This window comes from Octopus sinensis, linkage group LG4, assembly GCF_006345805.1.
Source record: "Octopus sinensis linkage group LG4, ASM634580v1, whole genome shotgun sequence".
NCBI classification, from domain to species: Eukaryota; Metazoa; Mollusca; class Cephalopoda; order Octopoda; family Octopodidae; genus Octopus; species Octopus sinensis.
In genome coordinates, this window is record NC_043000.1 from 119,391,298 (window position 1) to 119,415,130 (window position 23,833).

Sequence of the window (23,833 nt, forward strand, 5' to 3'; positions counted from 1 at the left end):
GAATGTATACAATGATACTTCCACCCCCACATCCTCTCTTAATGAACAAACAAATCCAGATAAACATCTCCCAGTTGTACAAACAAGAATGGCAAACACAAAAACGATTATCAATTACTGACCTAAAAAAAGGAAACATTAAGCTGTGACCTACAGACACACATGACTAAGGAAAAATTGCTGGTCATTTTCACATGTTTGAAACCAATACAACATGCTACCAAGTACAACTTGGTAGCATGACCCCCATGGTTTTGCTCATTGTTTGACCCTCTAGCATTCATATTTTTCTGTCAAATCTAATGCTTATGTATTACCTGCACCTATTTATATGCGGAGTGGCTATGTGGTAAGTAGCTTGCTTACCAACCACATGGTTTTGGGTTCAGTCCAACTGTGTGACACCTTGGGCAGGTGTCTTCTACTATAGCCTCGGGCCGACCAAAGCCTTGACTGCAGCCATGCTGGAGCACCGCCTTTAGTCGAGCAAATCGACTCCAGGACTTATTCTTTGTAAGCCTAGTACTTATTTTATTGGTCTCTCTCGTTGAACTGCTAATTGACGGGGATGTAAACACACCAAAATCGATTGTCATAAACATACATACATACACACACACACACACATATATATATATATATATATGTGTGTATATATATAACTGAAAGAAAACCGTCATGTGTATATATATATATATATATATATATATTATATATATATATATATATATACACACACACGACGGTCTTCTTTCAGTTTCCGTCTACCAAATCCACTCACAAGGCTTTGGTTGGCCCGAGGCTATAGTAGGACACTTGCCCAAGGTGCTATGCAGTGGGACTGAACCCAGAACCATTTGGTTGGTAAGTAAGCTACTTACCACACAGCCACTCCTGCGCCTAATACTTCATGATATTAATTTATGAATGAACTGGAGTATCAGTCTATTATTGTTTCATGCCTCTCTTCCTCCAGGTGTCACAAGTATGATATTCTGTTGGATTAAAGGTGACAGGTCTTAATGCTTGCTAGAAACTACAGAGACATCATAAACCTTAAGCATTTAAACCAGTCATATCCAACCAAGTTGTGGAGGCGCAATGGCTCAGTGGTAGGGCAGCAGACTCGCGGTCGTAGGATCGCAGTTTTGATTCACAGACCAGGCATTATGAGTGTTTACTGAGCGAAAACACCTAAAGCACCACGAGACTCTGGCAGTGGCGTGGTGGTGAACCCTGCTGTACTCTTTCACCACAACTTTCTCTCACTCTTTCTTCCTGTTTCTGTTGTACCTGTATTTCAAAGGGACAGCCTTGTCACACTGTCACGCTGATTCTCCCCAAGAACTACATAAAGGGTACGTGTCTGAGGAGTGCTCAGCCACTTGCACGTTAATAAATGAGCTGCGACGTCACAGGTGCCAAGCTGTATCGGCCTTTGCCTTTCCCTTGGATAACACTGGTGGCGTGGAGAGGGGAGGCAGGTAGGCATGGGTGACTGCTGGTCTTCCATAAACAACCTTGCCCTGACTTGTACCTCGGAGGTTAACTTTCTAGGTGCAATCCCATGGTCATTCATGACCGAAGGGGGTCACAATAATCCAACCCAGTTATTCAACCTCTTTTATGTTCAAACTAACCAGATACAGCTTCTCACACCTACCCTACAATCATCATCATCGTTTAACGTCCGCTTTTCATGCTAGCATGGGTTGGACGAATGACTGAGGACTGGTGAACCAGATGGCTGCACCAGGCTCCAATCTTGATCTGGCAGAGTTTCTACAGCTGGATGCCCTTCCTAACACCAACAACTCTGAGAGTGTAGTGGGTGCTTTTATGTGCCGCCGGCACAGGGCCAGTCAGGCAGTACTGGCAACGACCTCGCTCGAATCTTTTACACGTGCCAGTAAAGCGATGCTGGTAATGATCATGCTCGAATGGTGCCTTTTACGTGCCACCGGCACGGAGGCCAGATAGCCGTTCTGGCAACAATCACACTCAGATGGTGCTCTTAATACCCTTCTAGCACGGGGCTCGAGTGCCAGTAAGGCGACGCTAATTAAACAATCGCATCACTGAAATCTCTAAGCTACAAGATAATATTGGATTAATTCAAAAATTTGTGGATAAATAAGTATGACATTTGATGGAGTAATCTGAATGCTTAAGGGTTAAACTCAGATTTCCCAAGAAATTGTCTGAGCAAATGAGATTTTCATTTTCAGACTAGGTTGAACCAAGTCGTCTGTGTGATTAACCAAAGTAATTACTCAATGGTAATGAAACTAAACCGTCCAGTAGCTATAGGGGACAGTAAGATAGTACAATGTGATTGATGTAATGTGTATGTCATTAGTAGATAAGTGGTTTTATTAAGAATGAAGACGGGAAGGGGGAGGAGTACTCAGTAAGAAAACTACTCCATTGGTTGCTATGAGTAAGCTTATGACCGACCGTCTTACCATAGCCAGCAGAGAGAAACCAAAGCATAATTTGGATTGTTCATTTACAAGTACCTACACATCATATTTATGTGGCCCACACTTAAAGTTCAATGAGAATCAGGTAAATAATAAAAAGGAATATCAAATTAAAAACAGACTTCTAAGTTATTGCATTACTACTAATCACTGGCATATGAGTAGATGTTAAAATCTTTAGTATTTAAACTGGCCATATCCAGTCAGGCAAGAAGACACAAAGTGATCTGGAGCTAAGCAAAGTTCAGAACACTCCCTATGGCAATGACTATTGAACTGACTAAGACGGGCAACATCATGTCAATGTGACCAGGGTTGCAGAGTCAAAGCAGAAAATTTGCAACAAACATGTGAATTTCTAGGAGAGGGAAATGTACTACAAGTGTAGAAAGATAAGAGTTGAGCAGTGGTGACAGCATCAGTGAAAATACATCAAAACAGCAGCTGTGCTGATATGGATGTGCGATACAAGTGGATGAGACCTGCTAAGGGACAAAGCATTTATTGAGTACAAGGAATAAGAAAACTATTCCATAGACTGCACTGAGTAAGCTTATGATTGCTTTACTGAGAGAAACCAAAACACAATTCTGGTTATTCATTTACAAGTACCAACATTCCATATTCATTTGGCTCAAGCTGAGAGTAAAAATTCCAACTCATGATCACTTGTTTAGAACAAGTCCTTCTATCAAGGAAGAGTTCTAAAGACACTGATGTTGACCAGAAGCAATCATCACTTTTTATCCGTTCACAGGCCTTAGTCAGCCTGAGGCTATAGTAGAAGACACTTGCCCAAGGTGCCACACAGTGGGACTGAACCCAGAACCATGTGGTCGGGAAGCAAGCCTCTTACCACACAACCACAATGGGCTTCTTTCAGTTTCCATCCACCAAATCCACTGACAAGGCTTTGGTCAGCTTGGCACAATAAAAGATCACACTTGCTCAAAGTACCACAACAGTGGAACTGAACTTAAGACCACATGGCTGGGAAGCAACCTTCTCAAAACCACACAGCCACACCTTATCAATGTGTATAATTTTCTCCCCTTACTTCAACCCCACCTCAAGAAATACACCCTCCTCCATACCTGAAAAGTGAGCTTTTCCCTGCTAACATTAAGACCTGTTTCTCTCATTATATCCCCTCACTCCTCACACTACTACACCTGCTTTGTGTAAATGTCTTCATTTGCATAAGAGCATTCCTTTAGGTTATGTTTATACATACATTTGTTTATGTATATATATAGATGTTTGTACACAGATTTGTTTATACTCAAAGGTGTGTAGTCTATGCTTATACTAAGCCATAAGTGGGTACACCCTCTACTAATATCAATTTAAAACTCACCTCAATTTCATTTGTAAATATAATATACAGGGTGGCCCAAAAGTAGGTTTACAGTTATTCAACGATCTCTTTCGCATTCTTACATTAACAGTTCAGATCTTAATTATAAAAAAAATATGAAACCATTATTCTATGCTGATTTATTTAATTTTGTCAAGCTTCCTTTTCAGTTTGTAAGATAGCAATTTAAATGTAATAAAATGTTTTAAAAGAAATTTAAAGTGCTTACGTGATAACTAAACCTACTTTTGGGCCAACCTGGGTTTTGTGTGTGTGTATATATATCATCAACATCGTTTAACATCCGTTTTCCATGCTAGCATGGGTTGGACGGTTTGACCGGGGTCTGGGAAGCCAAGAGGCTGCACCAGGCTCCAGTCTGATCTGGCAGTGTTTCTATAGCTGGATGCCCTTCCTAACGCCAACAGCTCCATGAGTGTAGTGGGTGCTTTTTACATGCCACAGGCACAGAAGTCAGAGGGGGCTGGCAAATGGCCACGATCTGTTGGTGCTTTTTACGTGTCACCAACAAGTACACCAGTCAGGCAATGCTGGCATCAGCTAGATTCAGATGGTGCTTTTTACATGCCACCGACACAGGTATCTTAACAACGTTATCCATTTGATTTTTTATTTTGATGTTGGTGTTGACATACTTGACTCAATATATATAATATATATCATATATATATATATATATATATATATACACATAAACAAAGCTGTATGAGAAAGTGCCACTCCCTAACTGTAGAAGGGAACTTGTGGAAGAGGTAGACCTAGGAAGACATTGGAGGAGGTGGTGAAGCATGACCTTTGAACACTGGGTCTCATAGAAGCAATGACAGGAGACCAGGACCTTTGGAGATATGCTGTGATTGAGAAGACTCGGCAACTAAAGTGAGATCGCAGCCATGCATGTCCGGTCCTGTTAAGAGTACCCCTGATGCGTCGGGGGATATGATATGCTTGAAAAGACCTACTGAGTCAAGTAAAACCAATATCATACCATCTGAATGTGGTCGATGCTAGGTCCACCTGACTGGCTCCCGTGCCGGTCACACATAAAAAGCACTATCCCAAAGTGAATGATGAGCAGGCCCACCTGACTGGTTCCTATGCCGGTGGCACAAAAAGCACCCACTACACTCTTGGAGTGGTTGGCATTGGGAAAGGCATCCAGCTGTAGAAACCTTGCCAGATCAGATTGGTGCCTGGTGCAGCCACTGGCTCTCCAGACCTCAGTCAAACTGTTCAACCCATGCCAGCATAGAAAACAGACAATTGAACGCTCTTTAAAAAAATATGAAACCATTATTCTATGCTAATTTAGTTAATTTTGTCAAGCTCCCTTTTCAGTTTGTAAGACAGAAATTTAAATGTAATAAAATGTTTTAAAAGAAATTTAAAGGGCCTATGTGATAACTGTAAACCAATTTTTGGGTCAACCTGTATATATACACCTGTGTGTGCTACTGTTACTATAAATAAACAGAGATGCTAATTAACTTCCCTGTCCTACCACATTTTTCATGCCTCGTCATTCATTCTACCCTATATTTTACTTGTTTCAAATCATTGGAATGTGGCCAAACTGGGGCTGTGATTTGAAGGGTTTTTCGCCAAACAGATCGACTCCACTACATTTTTTTTAGTCTTGTGCTTATTCTCTCAATGTCTTGCTGAACCTCGAAGTCACAGGGACAAACACATACATACATACATACACACACGCATATTTCTTTTATTCTTTAAATTGTTTCAATCATTTGGCTGTGGCCATGCTAGAGCACCATGGCTGTGTGGTAAGAAGCTTACTTCCCAACCACATGGTTCCAGGTTCAGGCCCACTGCATACACCTTGGACAAGTGTCTTCTACTATAGCCTCACGCCGACCAAAGCCTTGTGAGTGGATTTGGTAGATGGAAACTGAAAGAAGTCTGTCGTGTGTGTGTGTCTTTGTCTCCTTCACCACTGCTTGACAATCGATGCTGGTGTGTTTATGTCCCCATAACTTAGAAGTTCGGCAAAAGAGACCAATAAAATAATAGGCTTACAAAAAATAAGTCCTGGGGTTGATTTCTATGACTAAAAACCCTTTAAAGGAGTGCTCCCTCTCACACTTTCCCATCTTGTTTCCATCCCTGCACCAGACAGGTTCACCCCCATGCCACTCTCGAACTTCCTTGTCTGAAGAGGAAGACTGTATTACTTTTTCATTTTTATAGGCGCAGGAGTGGCTGTGTGGTAAGTAGCTTGCTTACTAACCACATGGCTCCGGGTTCAGTCCCACTGTGGTACTCCTTGGGCAAGTGTCTTCTACTATAGCCTAGGGCCGACCAAAGCCTTGTGAGTGGATTTGGTAGACGGAAACTGAAAGAAGCCCATCGTGTATATAATATATGTGTGTGTGTCTGTGTGCATGTGTATGTTTGTGTGTCTGTGTTTGTCCCCACAACATTGCTTGACAACCAATGCTGGTGTTTTTATGTCCCTGTAACTTAGTGGTTCAGCAAAAGAGACCAATAGAATAAGTACTAGGCTTACAAAGAATAAGTCCTGGGGTCGATTTGCTCAACTAAAGGCGGTGCTCCAGCATGGCCACAGTCACGAAACAATTAAAAGAGTAAGAATATAGAAACAGATTTTTATTTTAAGATTTCAAAAAAAAAAGGTTTTTTTAATTAAAAAAAAAAGAGTATTGTCTCCAAAAAATCCTAATGATAGCAAAGGAGAATGGGCACCAGCCAGCCCAAAGGTTGGGGTGGGCTGCACCTGCCTACCTCGGTTTCTATGGCATTGAGGTAGATCTGGCCACCCCCATTAATGGGGACAAAACCCGGATTTAAAACACTTGATGATGATGATGGAAAATAAGATGTCCCACTTTTACTCTGAATAATCATAAGAAACCAGGTCAAGTTTCAAGTATTAAAAAAAGATAATAAAAAAGAAAAGGAAAAGAAAACAATAATCCAATGATAAGATTTGATCACATGATTACTGTGTACCAACTCCATTTGAAAAACTTCACACAGGTGAGAACAGGCTCAGAGATGGCTGTGTGGTTAAGAAGCTCATTTTGCAACCATGTGGTTTCAGGTTCAATCCCAGAGCTCAGTACTTAGGACACTTGTCTTCTACTATAGCCACGGGTTAACCAATGCCTTATGAATGAATTTGGTAGACAAAATTACATAGAAGCAACCTGTGTGTGTGTACATCTGGATCTTTCCACCACCCAACCCCACTGCACCCCAAGGGGGAGGGGCAGTGCTGCCCACTTTGGGAACCACTGGTCTACACCACTGCTTGACAAATAGTGTTGGTTTGTTTACATTCCCATGACTTAGCAGTTTGAAAAAAGAGACAAATACAATAAGTACCCGACTTAAAACGTGTGTGTGTGTGTGTGTATATATATATATATATATATATATATATATATATACACGACGGGCTTCTTTCACTTTCCGTCTACCAAATCCACTCACAAGGCTTTGGTCGGCCCGAGGTTATAGTAAAAGACACTTGCCTAAGATGCCACGCAGTGGGACTGAACGTGGAACCATGTGGTTGGTAAGCGAGCTACTTACCACACAGCCACTCCTGCACCTATAAAAAGTACTTACAGTTTTATTCTCTTTTACAACGAAAACACAAATAAACGAATTAAGATAATTTGCACTCAGAACTAGACTCTGCCTCATAACAGAAACTAAACCATTTTGTAACCGAGATACTAGTTTCTTGGCACAGTAAAAATCATGACTGAAACCTATAATTGCTAGGTTAGATAATTTAACTAAATAATGTGCAACATTCTATCTACTACTACAACTACTATTACTACCACCAAGTTTTGACTACCTGGTCAGGTAGAAAATAAAATGCCAGCCATAGGTTTGCAATAAAACTGTATATTAGAAAACAGCCAATTTACTTTCTCTCATAACACACAACTGAACAAAATGTATTTTTACTGAGTAATAAGAAAGACACAGAGTACAAATATAATTGCCTGTAAAATTATTCCGCTGGAGTCGACTTTGCCTTTCATCCTTTTGAGGTCGATAAATTAAGTACCAGTTGCATACTGGGGTCGATTTAATCGACTGGCCCTCTCCCCGAAAATTTCGAGCATTTTGCCTGGAGTAGAAAAGATTATTGCCTGCAAAATTATCCCACCAAAGTCAACTTTGCTTTTCATCCTTTCGGGGTTGATAAATTAAGTACCAGTTGCGTACTGGGGTCGATTTAATCGACTGGCCCTCTCCCCGAAAATTTCGAGCATTGTGCCTAGAGTAGAAAAGATTACTGCCTGCAAAATTATCCCACCGAAGTCGACTTTGCTTTTCATCCTTTCGGGTTTGATAAATTAAGTACCAGTTGCATACTGGAGTCGATTTAATCGATTGGCCTTCTTCCTGAAAATTTCGAGTCTTGTGCATAGAGTAGAAAAGATTACTGCCTGAAAAATTACAGGAATTTATGCCTATGGGTTGATTATTGAGCCCTTGAAAATATGAAACTAAACCCTTTTGTTATTGTGTTTCTGTTCAAATATAGTGCTTTTGTTTCAGATAATATTGAAAAGAAGGAAAAAATTTAGTAAAATAATTATGCCAAGCTGGGAGAATCGTTTGTACACCAGGTAAAATGCTTAGTGGCATTTTGTCAGTTTTTTTCTTTTTTTTTTTTTTTTTTACAGGTACAGGTGTGGTAAGAAGCTTGATTCTCAATCACATGGTTCTGGGTTCAGTCCTAATGTGTGGCACCTTGAGCAAGTGTCTTCTGCTATAGCCTCAGGCTGAGCAAAGCCTCGTGAGTGGATTTCATAGACAGAAACTGAAAGAAGCCCATTGTATATATGTATCTGCGTATGTGTGTGTCCCACACCACTGCTTGACAACCGGTGCTGGTGTGTTTACATCCCCGTAACTTAGTGGTTCAGCAAACAAGACCAACAGAATAAGTACCAGGGTAGACACATTTGACTAGAAGTTCTTCAAAGCGGTGCCCAAGTATGGCCATAGCCTAATGACTGAAACAAGTAAAAAATAAAAGATATTATTAACGAGATTTTTGGAACGTAAGTAAACCCCTTAGCATTCAAACTGACCATATCTGGCCCAAATATTGTTTTATGTTCAAACCAGCCAGATGCAACCTCTCACACCTACCCTACAATGTCATTCTAAAAATAAACAATTATATCATCAATCTGCCAAAGCTATGGGACAATGCTTGAGCAATTCAAAACTATGTGCGTCAATAAACATTCAATTCAACAGAGTTATCTAAATGCTAAAAGGTTAAGATGAAATTCTAATGAAAGGTTTTTTTATTTAGATCTTTAAAAGCAAAAAAAATGTGCCATAGAACCAAATTCAGGTTGGTATAAAAATAAAAATTTCATTCAGTTTTATATCCTTACAGCAGATTAAGACAAGAGAATCTTCATATAGCAAACCTTTACTCATTTCCCAAGTTAAGCATGTTCTCTTTCCCCTGACCCTCACCTACTAAAAGCTAAAATCACAAAACACACACACATGTATACATTATAAGTTTCAACTACCGGAACGAGGCTCATCAGAAATGCAATAACCATCATTTTTAAACACTTGAAACAACAGCTAGTATTTGTGAACTTCCAATACATCAGGATTATATTTCTCTCATGTGTGCAGCTAGAATACTACTCCTGAATTTGATACAGTAAAGAATGGCAAATATGTTTCAAACTTTTCCATGAGATTAAACTTTACCATACACTATAAACAGCACTACGAATTAGAAGAGATGATAAACTAGACCAAAATGTTTTCCAGTTGGACCTATTTATAAATGTACATATATATATATACACATAAATTCATCATTCTTCATCTGAAAGTTTCCACCATTTGCCTTCTCTCGTTTTGTATGTATACATATTTTGTATTTGATGTATATAATATACTTTATATATTTGAAGGTGGAGGCACGTGGTGATCCCAAAACGAAGGTACACATGCATATGTGAGAGTGTGTATGTGCATAAGGGTTGGTGACCTTGATGTGTGCGTGTGCATGTGTGTGGATGATGCTGTGGGTGCTGGGAAGCGGTCAGTCCAAGTGTGTACGGGGTGGTGTGATGTGGTGTGGTATGGTGGTGTGTGGTGTCATATGGTGGTGTTGGGGAGGCAAGGGCGAACAGACAAAGTGCAGAAGGTATTTTTTTTGTGTGTGTGAGGGACTGAGAGAGACAAAGAGACAGAGAAAGTGAGAGAGAGACAGTGAGTGTATGCCAACATTGCTTTTCATCCTTGTTACACAATGGACCCATACAAGACAGTAGGTTGATGGAACTGTTACAGCATCAAAAGCAAAACCCAGCAGTATCTCTTCTGACCTTTGACATTCTGACATGAATGGATGTGACAACATTGGTGCTAAGTTGTATCAGCTGTCTTTCCCTGAAGCCAAGGATCCCCAACACTAGGCCACAGACCAGTACTGGGCCATAGATCATTTCATGCCACGTAAAAAGCACCCAGGACACTTTGTTAAGTGGTTGGCATTAGGAAGGACATCCATCTGTAGAAACTTTGCCAAAGCAGACAATAGGGCCAAGTGCAGTTCTCTGGGTTGCCAGTTCCTGTCAAACTGTTCAACCTATGCCAGTATGGATACATTAAATGGTAATGATGATATGTTGTTGTTGGCGTCCTTTTCTCTCAGGAGACAATGGAGTTGCACATAAACTAATCCAGTCTGGTTTTTACATTTCATGTCCTCTCCAGTTTTGCACAGGCCTGGGCTAGATGTACGAAAATCCTGGGTAGCCCAATCATCAGGATTCCTCTCTCGACCTTGCTGACGTAGTCCAAAGGAGTGCAGAGCATTACGTTTGGCACCAGCTTGGTTGCAGGAGCTGCCGGAAAAGTGTCGACTCGAACACTAAACCACCTACAGGGCTCCACTCTGGATATCTTTGATAGTTGTCTCCATTCCGTAATCCTGAATAGGGGGCCATACCTGGTACTGTCAGCCGGAGCCAGCTGAGCCCAGTACTCGTGTCAGGCAGGGTCGTCACTTCCTGAAGTAGGGAAGAAAATCGCTACCCGCTACCTGTGATATGATGATATGAAATATGTATATATCAGGTCATTAAGAATGAAATGGACAGATTTTCTTATGAACCAAGTCTGACAGTCATTAACTTCAATGTTTTATCCTGACAATTCTTTGTTTTACAACAGTGAAGCGTTACATCATCACTTTTCGAAATGCAATTCATAGTGTCTGATTATATTGTCTTCTCTTGTAAATCAATTTTATGAACCCATGGATAGATAAAAAATTTGTGTTGCTTATGAATATGAGTTCCATTGTGGAAACAATGCATCCCAGACAGCTCAAAACATCAATGAGGTGTTTGGTGAAGATGTGGCGAATGAGCACACTGTACATCGATGGTTTGAGAAGTTCTGGTCTGGTGAGTTTATTCTTGAAAATCAGCCCCGTGGTAGCCCTGAGACCAAGGTGGATAATGATGAGCTGGAAACTGTAGTGGAAGCGGATACATTTCAAACTACGCGTGAGTTAACAGCAAGGTTTGATGCTTTGATTCCAACTGAATTGGACCATCTGAACCAAATTGGCAAGGTAAAGAAGCTGGACAAGTGGGTACCACATGAACTGAACAAGCATCAAATGACATGTCATCTTGAAACTTGCTGTTCTTTGCTGTCACGGCATAAAAGCGAACCATTTTTGCATCATATTGTTACGTGTGATGAAAAATGGATTGTTTTCAACAAAAGCAAGCATTCTGATGGGTGGTTGGATAGAAACGAACAGCTAAAACACAATCCAAAAAAGAATATTCACCAAAAAAAGCTAATGGTGTCTCTTTTGGTGATCCAGTGCTTGTGTCATCCACTCCAGCTTTATTAGACCTGGTAAGTCAATTACATCAACTAATTGGATGAAAAGAGGAGTGAACTTGCAATTAAACAACCGAGATTAGTCAATAGAGACAGGCCAATTCTGGCCCAGGAATTGAAACACTGAACTTACAATCACCTTGCCACCCAGCTATATACCTTCACACATACATTCACTACGTAATCCCTATCAAATCCTATCTTAGTGACAAACACTACGGTTTAAGTAGTGCACAAGTGCTACTTATCAAAACTATAAAATAATACAGTAATCTCACGCCCTATCACGGTGCACTAATTAACCCTTTCGTTACTATATTTCTGACCAAAATACACCCCTTATGTGTTTCAATTAATTTCTAACGTAATCATAAATTTAGTCTGGTTTCATTAAACAACTATAACTTTTTTATTTATCAATATATTAATCTGATTTTTGGAAGATAATTTAATGAAATATTCTCAACCAATTCTATACTATAATTTTTGTCACAAAGTGACTAATTGCAGATAGATACAGGTAAATTCAACAAAATATAAAATTATTAAAATTTTGTTCAAACATCGATATAGAAAATGGGTTATTAGCTAATATTCAATTGGGTATACAAGAAAATTTTACGATAGAATTTGTTATTCTGGGTAACTTTCTGATACCCATAATAATATTTATGGCAAAATAGTCTTAATTTCATTTAAGGTTGTGGGAAACCACAAACTATCCTTTCTTTCGCTTTGTTTACATTCAGCGTAACGGTTCGTTTCCGCCGTAATGATTTCAAATAGGCTCATTCGAAAAAGTAAAAAGAAATAGTCTAAGGCTTTATTCTCCTGGGAAAGTCTGTGGCTTGGTCCAGTTTCTTCAAAAAAATCACCGAAAGAAACAGTTTTAAAATTTTCACTCCATTCGGGTGCCAATTCATTTTCTTTATTGCTGTCGGAGCTCTCGGATTCACTGTTTTCACTTTCAGAAAATGAAACATCAGATTCATTATCAAATACCACATGCTTTTTTTTTCAGTCATAGAGTTAGATTTATGAAGGTCTTCAGTAGAAAATCCTTCGAATTCTGACTCGCTGCTTGATATAATGAAATTCGTATCCATTTTTTGTCAGAATTACAAATTTTGAAAACACAATAGGAACAAATTTCAGAAAAAAATCTCCCAAAATTCACAGAATTAAAATTACACTTTGATTGTTGTACAAAACTGTAGTTGAACTGTTTACGAAGTATAATATGTGTTTTCACGAATGTACTAAAGAGATTTACTGTGATATTCTCATTTAAATATGAATAGGTAAATAAGGGCGGGTTTGGTCACATTAAAATTTTTTTCGGGCGGCTTTGGGCGGTTTGGTAACGAAAGGGTTAAGCTTATGTCAATTCCTCCGTGGTGTTCTTTTGCATTTATAATAAAATAAATATAAGTAAATTATAAAAATAACTTTGTAAAAAAATATACAAGCATAGGAGTGACTGTGTGGTAAGTAACTTGCTTACCAACCACATGGATCTGGGTTCAGTCCCACTGCATGGCACCTTGGGCAAGTGTCTTCTACTATAGCCTCAGGCCGACCAAAGCATTGTGAGTGAATTTGGTAGACGGAAAATGAAAGAAGCCCGTCGTATATATGTATGTGTGTGTTTGTCCCCTCCAAATACTATGCCTACACAGACTCATTGCAGGGACATAAACTAACATTGGTTGTCAAGTAGTGGGAATGGGTGACAATCATCTACCAAAATTCACTCACAAGGCACTGGGTTAGCCCTAGGCTAAAGCAGAAGACATTTGCTCAAGGTACCATGCAGTAGAACTGAACTTGGAACCAGGTGGTTGCAAAGAGAGCCTCTTAACCCTCACATCCATACCAGCAGCTACAAAAGCAAGAATATTCATATTCAATGACAAATATACCAGGCATCGGTTGCCAAAAGGAAAAAAATAGAAACTGTCACACACATTTGTTTTATTGTCATATGTAGAACTTGTGATATTTTAATGTTTGTAAAACATACAAAAGCACGAAGGAGGCCATTGTGTTCACCAATTTCATACCAACCTGACTGAATCAGTCACTGGTTCTATAATACAAATTTGTTTTTTAGCTAAAACCTCCCATCATTTGTTACTGTATTTAATGGCATAAAAAATGCACTTTAAAAGAAAATTCAAGTGAATCTAGTTGATGGAAACTGTAGAAACCTATCATGTGCGTGCACATGTCTGTATCATCATCATTTTATATATATATATATATATATATATATATATATATATATATCACCGTGACTGACCAGGCTATCAGATGCTGCTACACATCGCTGGTCACAATGCACTTCGCATTGTTTTAGCCTTCAAATGACGCCACCCCGCTGGCTAAGCGAGCAGGCCAACAGAAGAAAGAGTGGGAGAAAGTTGTGGCGAAAGAGTACAGCAGCGATCGCCACCTTCCCCTGCCGGAGCCTCATGGAGCTTTAGGTGTTTTTGCTCAATAAACACTCACAGCGCCCAGTCTGGGAATCGAAACTGCGATCCTACAACCGTGAGTCCGCTGCCCTTACCACTGGGCCATTGCACCTCCACTTTATATATATAAAAAATGATGATATAATATATATATATATATACATATATATATATATACACATATATATATATACACACATATATATATATACACACACATATATATATATACACACATATATATATACACACACATATATATATACACACATATATATACACACATATATTATATATTTTTACTTGTTAGATTTTTACGTATTTTTTTAATATTAAAGAAAATCTTTCTTCAAATAGTCTTTGCAACAACTATAAATGTATGTGTGAGGAGTTTGTAACCAAAAAATCCCAGATTTGATTCCAATGCACAATGCCTTGAGAGTTTGAATTCTCTAACAGCTTGGTTGACTAAGGCGTGTGGGTGGAATTAGGCAATCAGAAACTGCATAAGCCCTTGATATAAGCGCATGAACATGTGTGTGTGTGTGTGTCTGCACAATCGTTTGATGAATACATAGCAGATTGAATGAAAAAGCCACTAGGGTTAATATGATACTTGACACTAAAACGTTTGAAGGCAGCACTAACAGCAGAACTGCAATCCAATGACTGAAACTAGTGAAAAAATACACATACATACACACACACACCTCAAATCTCTCGCCCCTTATCCTCTTATCTATATAGTTCATCTTCCATCCAAGCTGTACTACACATACTCAAACTTTGCTCTAAAAGGTAGAGTCTGCAAGGGCTTTAATTACTCGGGTCAAAGTCTCCATCCTCCAATGCTCACAAATCACCTTGGTTCTCACTATTATTCCATACCAATGCTACAAGATCAGGAACCAAAGAACTTCACAATACTCAATTTTTGCACAACAATTTCATCTTCTATACTGACCAACTCTCAAGCACTCCAAATAACCTTGATCTCATTCTCACCTGCAAAGCCAGCCTCTACTAAACAATTACAGCCGGGATATTTTGGTTACAAACACCTCTACTAAACGATCACAGACGGGATATTTTGGTTACAAACTCGTCTACTAAACAATCACAGCCGGGATATTTTGGTTACAAACACCTCTAAACAATCACAGACGGGATATTTTGGTTACAAACTCCTCTGCTAAACAATCACAGCCGGGATATTTTGGTTACAAACACCTCAGCTAAACAATCACAGCCGCAATATTTCTTACAAACTCCTCTACTAAACAATCACGGCCGCGATATTTCTTACAAACACCTCTACTAAACAATCACGGTCGCAATATTTCTTACAAACTCCTCTACTAAACAATCACAGCCGCAATATTTCTTACAAACTCCTCTACTAAACAATCACAGCCGCAATATTTCTTACAAACACCTCTACTAAACAATCACAGCCGCGATATTTTGGTTACAAACTCCGCAACCAGATGCTTTGTGTGACTGTGCGCGTACGCACACACACACACCGAGCCAGATCACAACATCCATCCAAAAACGCCGCCAAAATAATATCGAAGTTAAAAGTAGAGATATTCCCCGGTTACGAAATTAACTTAATTTTTCAAAAGAAGACGAACAGCAATGATAATATGCAATTATTCAAGAACTTCGAACTGCTTCACGTGGTCTCAACTTCAAAAAAGCCCGCGAAAGAAATGGATTACAGAAATTCTGGGTTCGCTAAATTCTAAGGCTAATGTTGCATTTAGGCGGGATTGGAAGGTTTTAACAACCCCACCTAACAGAGCTGAGCAGTAGGGGTTGGTAGTCTTCTGCCATAACCAGGCACTACTTGAGAACAGTGGTCCCGGTGCGCGCACTCGCGTAGTCGTGCATCCGCGCTAGCTAGTCGTGACGAGTCGATCCTACAACGACTACCTAGCAAAGTAAATAATTTTTGTTAAACAAAGTAAATAAAAAACACAAGGTAAGGATCAAGTATTCATGACTAGCTAGCGCGGATGCGCGACTACGCGAGTGCGCGCACCGAGACCACTGTTCTCAAGTAGTACCCAGAGGTGAGCAGTAAGGGGTTGGTAGTCCTCTGCATAACCCTACTTTCCATCATCGAAGCTAGATCAAACTTCAATTTAATACATTTCCAATAAATTCTTTCAATGAATGCTATTTTAATTACGTAGGCATTAACATTCCGTTTTGTCTTTTCAGAAGAGTCTAGATTAATATACAATCATCTTAGATCACAAACGATAATTCTCCCAGATCTTAAAATCCCGCGTGCTTCAAACAACAAAAAAATATATGGGAAGCGAAACGAAAATTGCAACTGTTGTGCAGCAAGTGATTGTTTGATTATGAGGGAACATAACACATGTTTTTGTGCACGTTACCCGCGCCAGATTTGTAGCAGTTGGGTCTAGATAACATCCATGAAGTTCGAATAAGTATTAAATTTTATACGGAACCAAGAGGTCCCAGATTTGATTCCAACACACACCAACTTGAGGATCTTTGAGTTGGTTCAATCAACTCCGTTGTCTTCATTCACAATTTTAGAAATAGATAGGCGACTGTACAAAAGTTTAGCACGATTTCAAAATTAGCTGTTGAGTCCAGCAACCACGTGCTAAATCTTGTTGATACAGATTATGTAATTTAATAGGGGAAAATTAGAGGGGTGGCTGAGTAACCCAAAAGTTTTTTTTCATTCTCTATGTATTAAACACTCATGCACGATTTGCTCGGCAGCAGTTGCTGATGATTACAACAAGAGTATAGGATAACAAGTACAGAAACAGTTATATGTACAATTATCTTAAATATCCGGTTGCCAAAGGGGGATTTTGAACGACAGCTATTGCAAGTTAAAACGAAAACAATCACCTACAAAAGTTATGAACACAGGTAAACTTTTCTAGGTAAACCCGTCTACTGTCAGGGCGATAGTATGCAAGGGTTAACACACACAAAGAAATGCAAACGTACATTATTAGTACTTAATAATAATTTCTGAAGCTCACATCCAGGTTCAAATTATTGAACGAATTATGTCACGAAATAGTGCATTTATGGATTTAAATCTAATTTTTATACCTGAGAAAAAAAATATGTAGGCGGTAGCACGTGGTTTGATATCGTTACGTAAAGTTATAATCCTAGACATTAGAATAATTTATTATAGAGATCGAGACTAAAATGCGTCAGTGCACTATTTTAGGAATATAATGTTTCATACAAAACAGACAGTAGCGGTTGATATATATCCGATCACAACATAAAAAAGGACATGTTAAAAATTCCGTCCCGAACTATGCATGAAAACACTCGTACAAACAACAGCAATGAAACTGTTTTAAAAACAGGGTTGATAAATATTAAATATGAATAAGAAAAAAAGATTTCCTTATATTGAATTTATCCGTCTAAGAATTGCGATTTCGAGGGTTGGCTAGTAGTACCTGGCTAGTTTTGTGAAATTAAGTTAGATCACATTTATTCAATCTCAGACTGTCCTGAGTATAGCATTTTTGCTAGAGTAGTAGATATCGACTCTTCGTTATTTTCTTACCTTTCACTTTTGCTACACCAAACAGAACTCTGTCAATAAAAGTACTTTGTATTTGTGGTAAATTATACACGAGCATGATATTGGATCGGCACTGGTAACAACTTTCCTGGCACTTATTCATTTTCCCTTCTCCATCTCCTTGGTACAAGGAAGACCAATTTTTCTTTCTACATAAATAATGTGCTTCATTTGTTTAAAATTTTCATTTCTATAACATCGAAGCAGCATTACAGGGAAAATCAACGTACGAGCCGAATAGTGTTATTAACCGTATTTATTTATAGACAGCAAACCATAGGCTATACAGATTAGAATTGGACCCCTAGACTGTGAGGCATCGGGGAAACTGCTCAGTAAGCCCTATACCTTACGACGACACTGTTCTATTGTTCAGTTATGAAACTGAAAGGAAATTTAAGCTGGCGTAAATGTAAATGGTACGCTTTTCTCCAAAATCGCCCCAGTATATTTACCGGCGCTTATTTTAGCAACTGCGAAAGCATATTCATAACGCAGTAAAGACAAACTACTTTAAAATTTGGATCTATCACTCATCTTACCACATTCGAAACGATTTTAAAATAAGTGAACCATTGTAACCAAAGTTTAATTACGTCTCTGTTGTATTTCACAGTAAACAATTCATATTTAATTAAAATATCCGCCTATTTCGCTTAGCTACAAACATCACCAAATGTATAAATGAGGTTTAAAAACATTAAATGAAATAAATCATCTAAATTTTTAAAATCACTACAAAAATTAACACAAACGTTCAAAATATATAATTTAGAGTTAAACTTAAATCGCATCTTTTTTTTTTCCTTGGTAATAAAGCCTCAATTTTTACTAACGAACTAAAAATAACGTAAATATTAAATCGCGCGAAAATGCAAGTCAATATTTGAGTTCCTGAGAAATGAGTGCATTAATTTACAGGATGTGAGGCTGTGGCATACATTCTTTTACATTATTAACACTGAATAAATTTAAATGTCAGACGTTACAACTGCATGACCAAAAACAATACAATTTTTGAAACATAATTGCTTAGAAAAAGACTTAAAAGAGTAACATTAACAGGTTAAACAGACTGTGTGTATGTGTGTATAGATATAGATATACACGCGCACACACACACACACATATATATATGTATATTTATATATATCTTACCCTGAATTGCTGGCGTCAGTGGCTTTAATGCTGTGTATACGTAATTTATTAGCTATGTCCTTTAATTCGGACACAATTTTGGCATCGGGACGATGATAATCAGCAGGCATTTTGGCAAAAAGTTACAACAGGGGGGTAAATAAAGAACAATAAAGATGAATTAAATTGCAGACAAGATGGTACGAGACTGCTAAGCTGGGCAGAGAGCAGACAACTGAAAGAAAGTGGCGAGAAAGGGTGGAGTGATTGACGAGAGAAGGCGGTAGAACAACTTGCCGCAACAACACGTGCTCGCTGAACTGAACTATCTCCGTCTGTCTTATTGCGTTCTACGTGCCGACAGTTCGGATATTTCCGTCAACTCCGCTTATTGACGTACTAACTTCAATTAAAGTTCGATTTAATTAGTGATTTTTACTAAATTTATGCACGACTTCGATATTTTATTTCCTAATTTCATATAAAATACTGTATGCTTTACAAGGTCAATATTATAATATTTCGTGTTGCAATGTCTTCACGTAACGGCTTTTAAATAGAACTATTTTTACGGTATGAAAGTCTAACTGTGCAGTTAGAGAAATCTAAAGGGAGATTAACCGACGAAGAAGGAGAAATGGTGATCAAAAAGGTTCGTCTTCGATGAAGTAATAATAATAATTTATTTTATTTCTTTATTGCCCACAGGGGGCTAAATACAGGTGGGACAAACAAGGACAGACAAATAGATTAAGTCGATTATATCGACTCCAGTGCGTAACTGGTACTTAATTTATCGACCCCGAAAGGATGACAGGCAAAGTCGACATCGGGAGTAATAATCGGGAGTACGTCGGATCTTTTCGGTTTGAACGGCAGTTTTTTCTAGCGGTGTCATATGAAATTGTCACCCAAAATTATGAGCATGGTATCGATCTATTGCATTTCAATCTGTTTTAGGGTTAGGGGTGGGGGAAGGGTATCTTTTTCCCCAAATGTAAATAAATCCAATCTGTTTCTTAAATGAGGGACATATTCATACGGCACAGAATGTTTTTTACCTCAATAGACGTCATTGATTGGTTGCAATTGCAGAAATTGAAGAAAAAAGAACAACAAATATCTTACAAACTATAGAATTTTCTCAATAAAGCCAAGAGAAAAAGATGTATTATAAACACATTCTACCGGTATACAAAGTTTAAAAGTGTTTAGTTGCGTGGAAATTATTTTAAAAAACTGCCGATCAAACCGAAAAGATCCATGCTTTGTAGACTCCAGGGCCCGTCATTCTATCGAGTCAGCCAATTTACTGCTTTAATAATCTTTTGTACTCTAAGCTCAAATTTAGCAGGAGGGATTAGTCGATTTGCTTCTAATGTGAGCACAAGGCCTGAAATTTTGGGAAGGTGGGAGTTAATCAGTTACTTGACTAGTACTTTATTTAAAGACCCTGAGAGAATGAATGACAAAGCTGACTTCGGTGGAATTTGAACCAAGAGTATAACGAGTTATGATTGAATACCTCAAAACAACTGCGCTGAGCAGACTTCATAAAGCAGTCTTACTCGTTGGCCCATGATAATACAGTTTGTTGTTGCTTAGCACTAAGTCAGGCCTAATCAGACGACCTATGATCAAAGACATTCCGATCGTGACCACTAAGCATTTCGTCCAGCATGCTAACGTTTCTGCCAGTTCGCCACCTTTAAAGATAATAATACCAGTTCGTAGTCAATCGTACACGATAGTTGAAATACTGTGTCAAGAAGTTGCGGCCATGATGCTTAGCTGGTTACAGGTATATGTACGTGAAGTCGTGGTTGTGATGCTGCTGCCTGGGTAACGTGTAGAGGAGTTCATGCAGGTTGTATATTCGCTGTTGATCCGAAGTGAAATAATTCACGAATAGTGAACTGTTAGAACCTGAGAGAATTGCTTGCTGAGCTGTGTACGAAGTGAGATGATGTTGACGACGTTAAAGACATGATGGCGACAAAGAAGGAGGTTGTCGCAATGCTGTTGGATGAAGTTAGTAAGTCTCAACGAAGGCGGCGAGCTGGCAGAAACGCTAGCACGCCGGGTGAAATACTTAGCGGTACGTTCTGAGTTCAAATTCCGCCGAGATCGACTTTGCCTTTCATCCTTTCGGGGTCGATTAAATATGTACCAGTTACGCACTGAGGTCGATATTATCGACTTAATCCGTTTATCTGTCCTTGTTTGTCCTCTCTGTGTTTAGCCCCTTGTAGGTAGTAAAGAAATATGTATTTCGTCTGCCGCTATGTTCTGAGTTCAAATTCCGCTGAGGTCGACTTTGCTTTTCATCCTTTCAGGGTCGATTAAATAAGTACCAGTTACGCACTGTAGTCGATATTATCAACTTAATCCGTTTATCTGTCCTTGTTTGTCCTCTCTGTGTTTAGCCCCTTGTGGGTAGTAAAGAAATAGGTATTTCGTCTGCCGCTATGTTCTGAGTTCAAATTCCGCCGAGGTCGACTTTGCCTTTCATCCTTTCGGGGTCGATTAAATATGTACCAGTTACGCACTGAGGTCGATATTATCGACTTAATCCGTTTGTCTGTCCTTGTTTGTCCTCTCTGTGTTTAGCCCCTTGTGGGTAGTAAAGAAATAGGCAAGTCTCAACGTAGCCACTGTGGTAGAGGTGCTGTCTGGCATTGTCGATGGAATTGGCTGAATGTTTGTGTCCAGTGGCTAGACCTTAAAAGATCTGGAACCAAAGACCTTGGAACGAGGAAAAGCTGAGTTTTTACAAGGAGCTGTAGGCGAAAACAGGGTAATGAACAAGCTGTACCACGTGATCCTATTTACTCTGACTGGTTATATCCGTTGCAAGTTGGCATAATTGAGTAGGAGACAAATTGCACCAATACCAACCAATCAGAGTAGTGGACACAACGTGGTCCAAATAGCAGCCAAAGGCTAGCTGTTCCTTGCTACGTTCGAATGCGCGTATCTCTCTATATATAAACGGCAGTTTGTCTGTGTGTGTGTCTGTGTGTCTGTTTGGTTGTACCCTCACCCTGACCACGGCTTTCAACCGATTCTGATGAAACTTGACACACACATAGCCCAATGTCATAATTCAAAACTAACGGAGCGAAAATTTTGAAAAGTTCCCCCAGTTCTGAAAAAAAAACGATAAATTCGACATGGGGTCGAGAATCAGAAACACAAACCACAGACTGTCTAGGGGACGCAACTCGACCTTTTTTAACTCTCAAAAAAAATTTACCATCATTTTTTTCCCATTTTTTTGCTATTTTTTGGCTATAACTCTCTAAAAATGCTTTATAGTTATTTCCCTTACAAACCTGAGCAACGCCGGGCGATACTGCTAGTATAATATAAATGGGAAAGAGAAATTTCACCCGAGTCAACGCTACACTAATACAATGGCGTCTGCTCCTTAAAGCTAGATGGTCCCGTACTTCTTTCACTCAGGTACTTCCGACTCATTTGTCTTTACTCTCATCACGTAGATTATATCCGTACATGTGCGCACACACACACACATACCTACACATACATACATACATACACACACACACACACACACACACACACACACACACACACACACACAAAACCCCTCCCCCCAGGAACAGCTAGCCTTTGGCTGCTATTTGGACCACGTTGTGTCCACTACTCTGATTGGTTGGTATTGGTGCAATTTGTCTCCTACTCAATTATGCCAACTTGCAACGGATATAACCAGTCAGAGTAAATAGGATCACGTGGGACAGCTTGTTCTCTACCCATGATTTTTCTTGTACTCATCAGCTTCAACTATTCAAGAGAAACGTTAATTGCCTCGATCTCAAAAGTTCCGGGTGAATTGCTTAAGCTATGGACACAGCCCCTTCCTCTAAACAAATCAATAAAATAATAAATAAAGAGGAAATGAGCAGAAGACGGTCTTTGGCTTGTTTTTGTAGACAAAATATTTGGATGGTTGACAAAAGAACAAAATTGTGTAACAACCAATTAAACAGATATTTATTAATCGTTAACAAAAATGTTGTCGTTGCGACGGCAACAAAGAAAAAGATATTTACACCAAGTGAGTCAGTTCGTGTGTGTCCGTGGGAGATATGTGTATCAACAATGATAGTGGATTGTAGTATTAGTAGTGAGTAGTGTAAGTTCCTGCAGCAACTGGTATTAGTTGTATTGCGACCATGTAAACCGACACTATATATCCAATGGGCTGCCAAAGAAAAGGTACCAAAGACAAAATCGTTAATGATATTATTCTAATATGTTGTTTATCCCAAATATAGTTAGATTGCTTACAACAACTTCGACGGTCAGCCTAGCTACTGATAAAAACAAGCTTTTAATATGTTTACCAGGGAGCTAGATGTTTAGTTGCTTGCTGACGTCATCAGTCCCTGACCAGATCCTGTTTTGGTGTTTGTAATTAATTTCATATCTGAACACAACGATTTGGGGTTCAATACCTCGGTAGTGAGTGTTTAGGATTCTGATGATATTGCTGTTACATTCTTACTCCTCCAAACAGCAGGTTAGGTTTGGGTTACAAAAAAGAAAGAAAAAAACAGTTGTGAGCAATTGTTCGGCATACCCAAAGCAAAATATTTTCAATGTTTACACCTCAATGTTTAACTCTCCCATGTAAATACTCTAGTCTCGGCTATTGACTCTCTGTATATCGGTGACAGTTTGTGAATATGTGTGTGTGTGTATTATATATATATATATATCACTCTTACTTCGTTCTTTCCACTCTTCTTTCTTTCGTTCCCCCTCTCTCACATTTCCTGGCTTTCTCTTCATTCTCACCTTCCCTCCTCTT

The 23,833-nt window shown here is 39.0% G+C and overlaps 1 protein-coding gene across 1 annotated transcript in view; it reads right to left on the reverse strand.

The window, feature by feature from the left end:
* The window catches only part of LOC115210747 (transketolase), a 54,900-nt gene extending 35,555 nt beyond the window's left edge, over positions 1 to 19,345 (reverse strand). The window contains exon 1 of the mRNA XM_029779460.2: positions 19,015 to 19,345. Coding sequence (XP_029635320.1) covers positions 19,015 to 19,124 — 110 coding nt within the window. The 5' untranslated portion in view covers positions 19,125 to 19,345. The remainder of the gene's footprint in view (positions 1 to 19,014) is intronic.
* Positions 19,346 to 23,833: the final 4,488 nt, after the last annotated feature.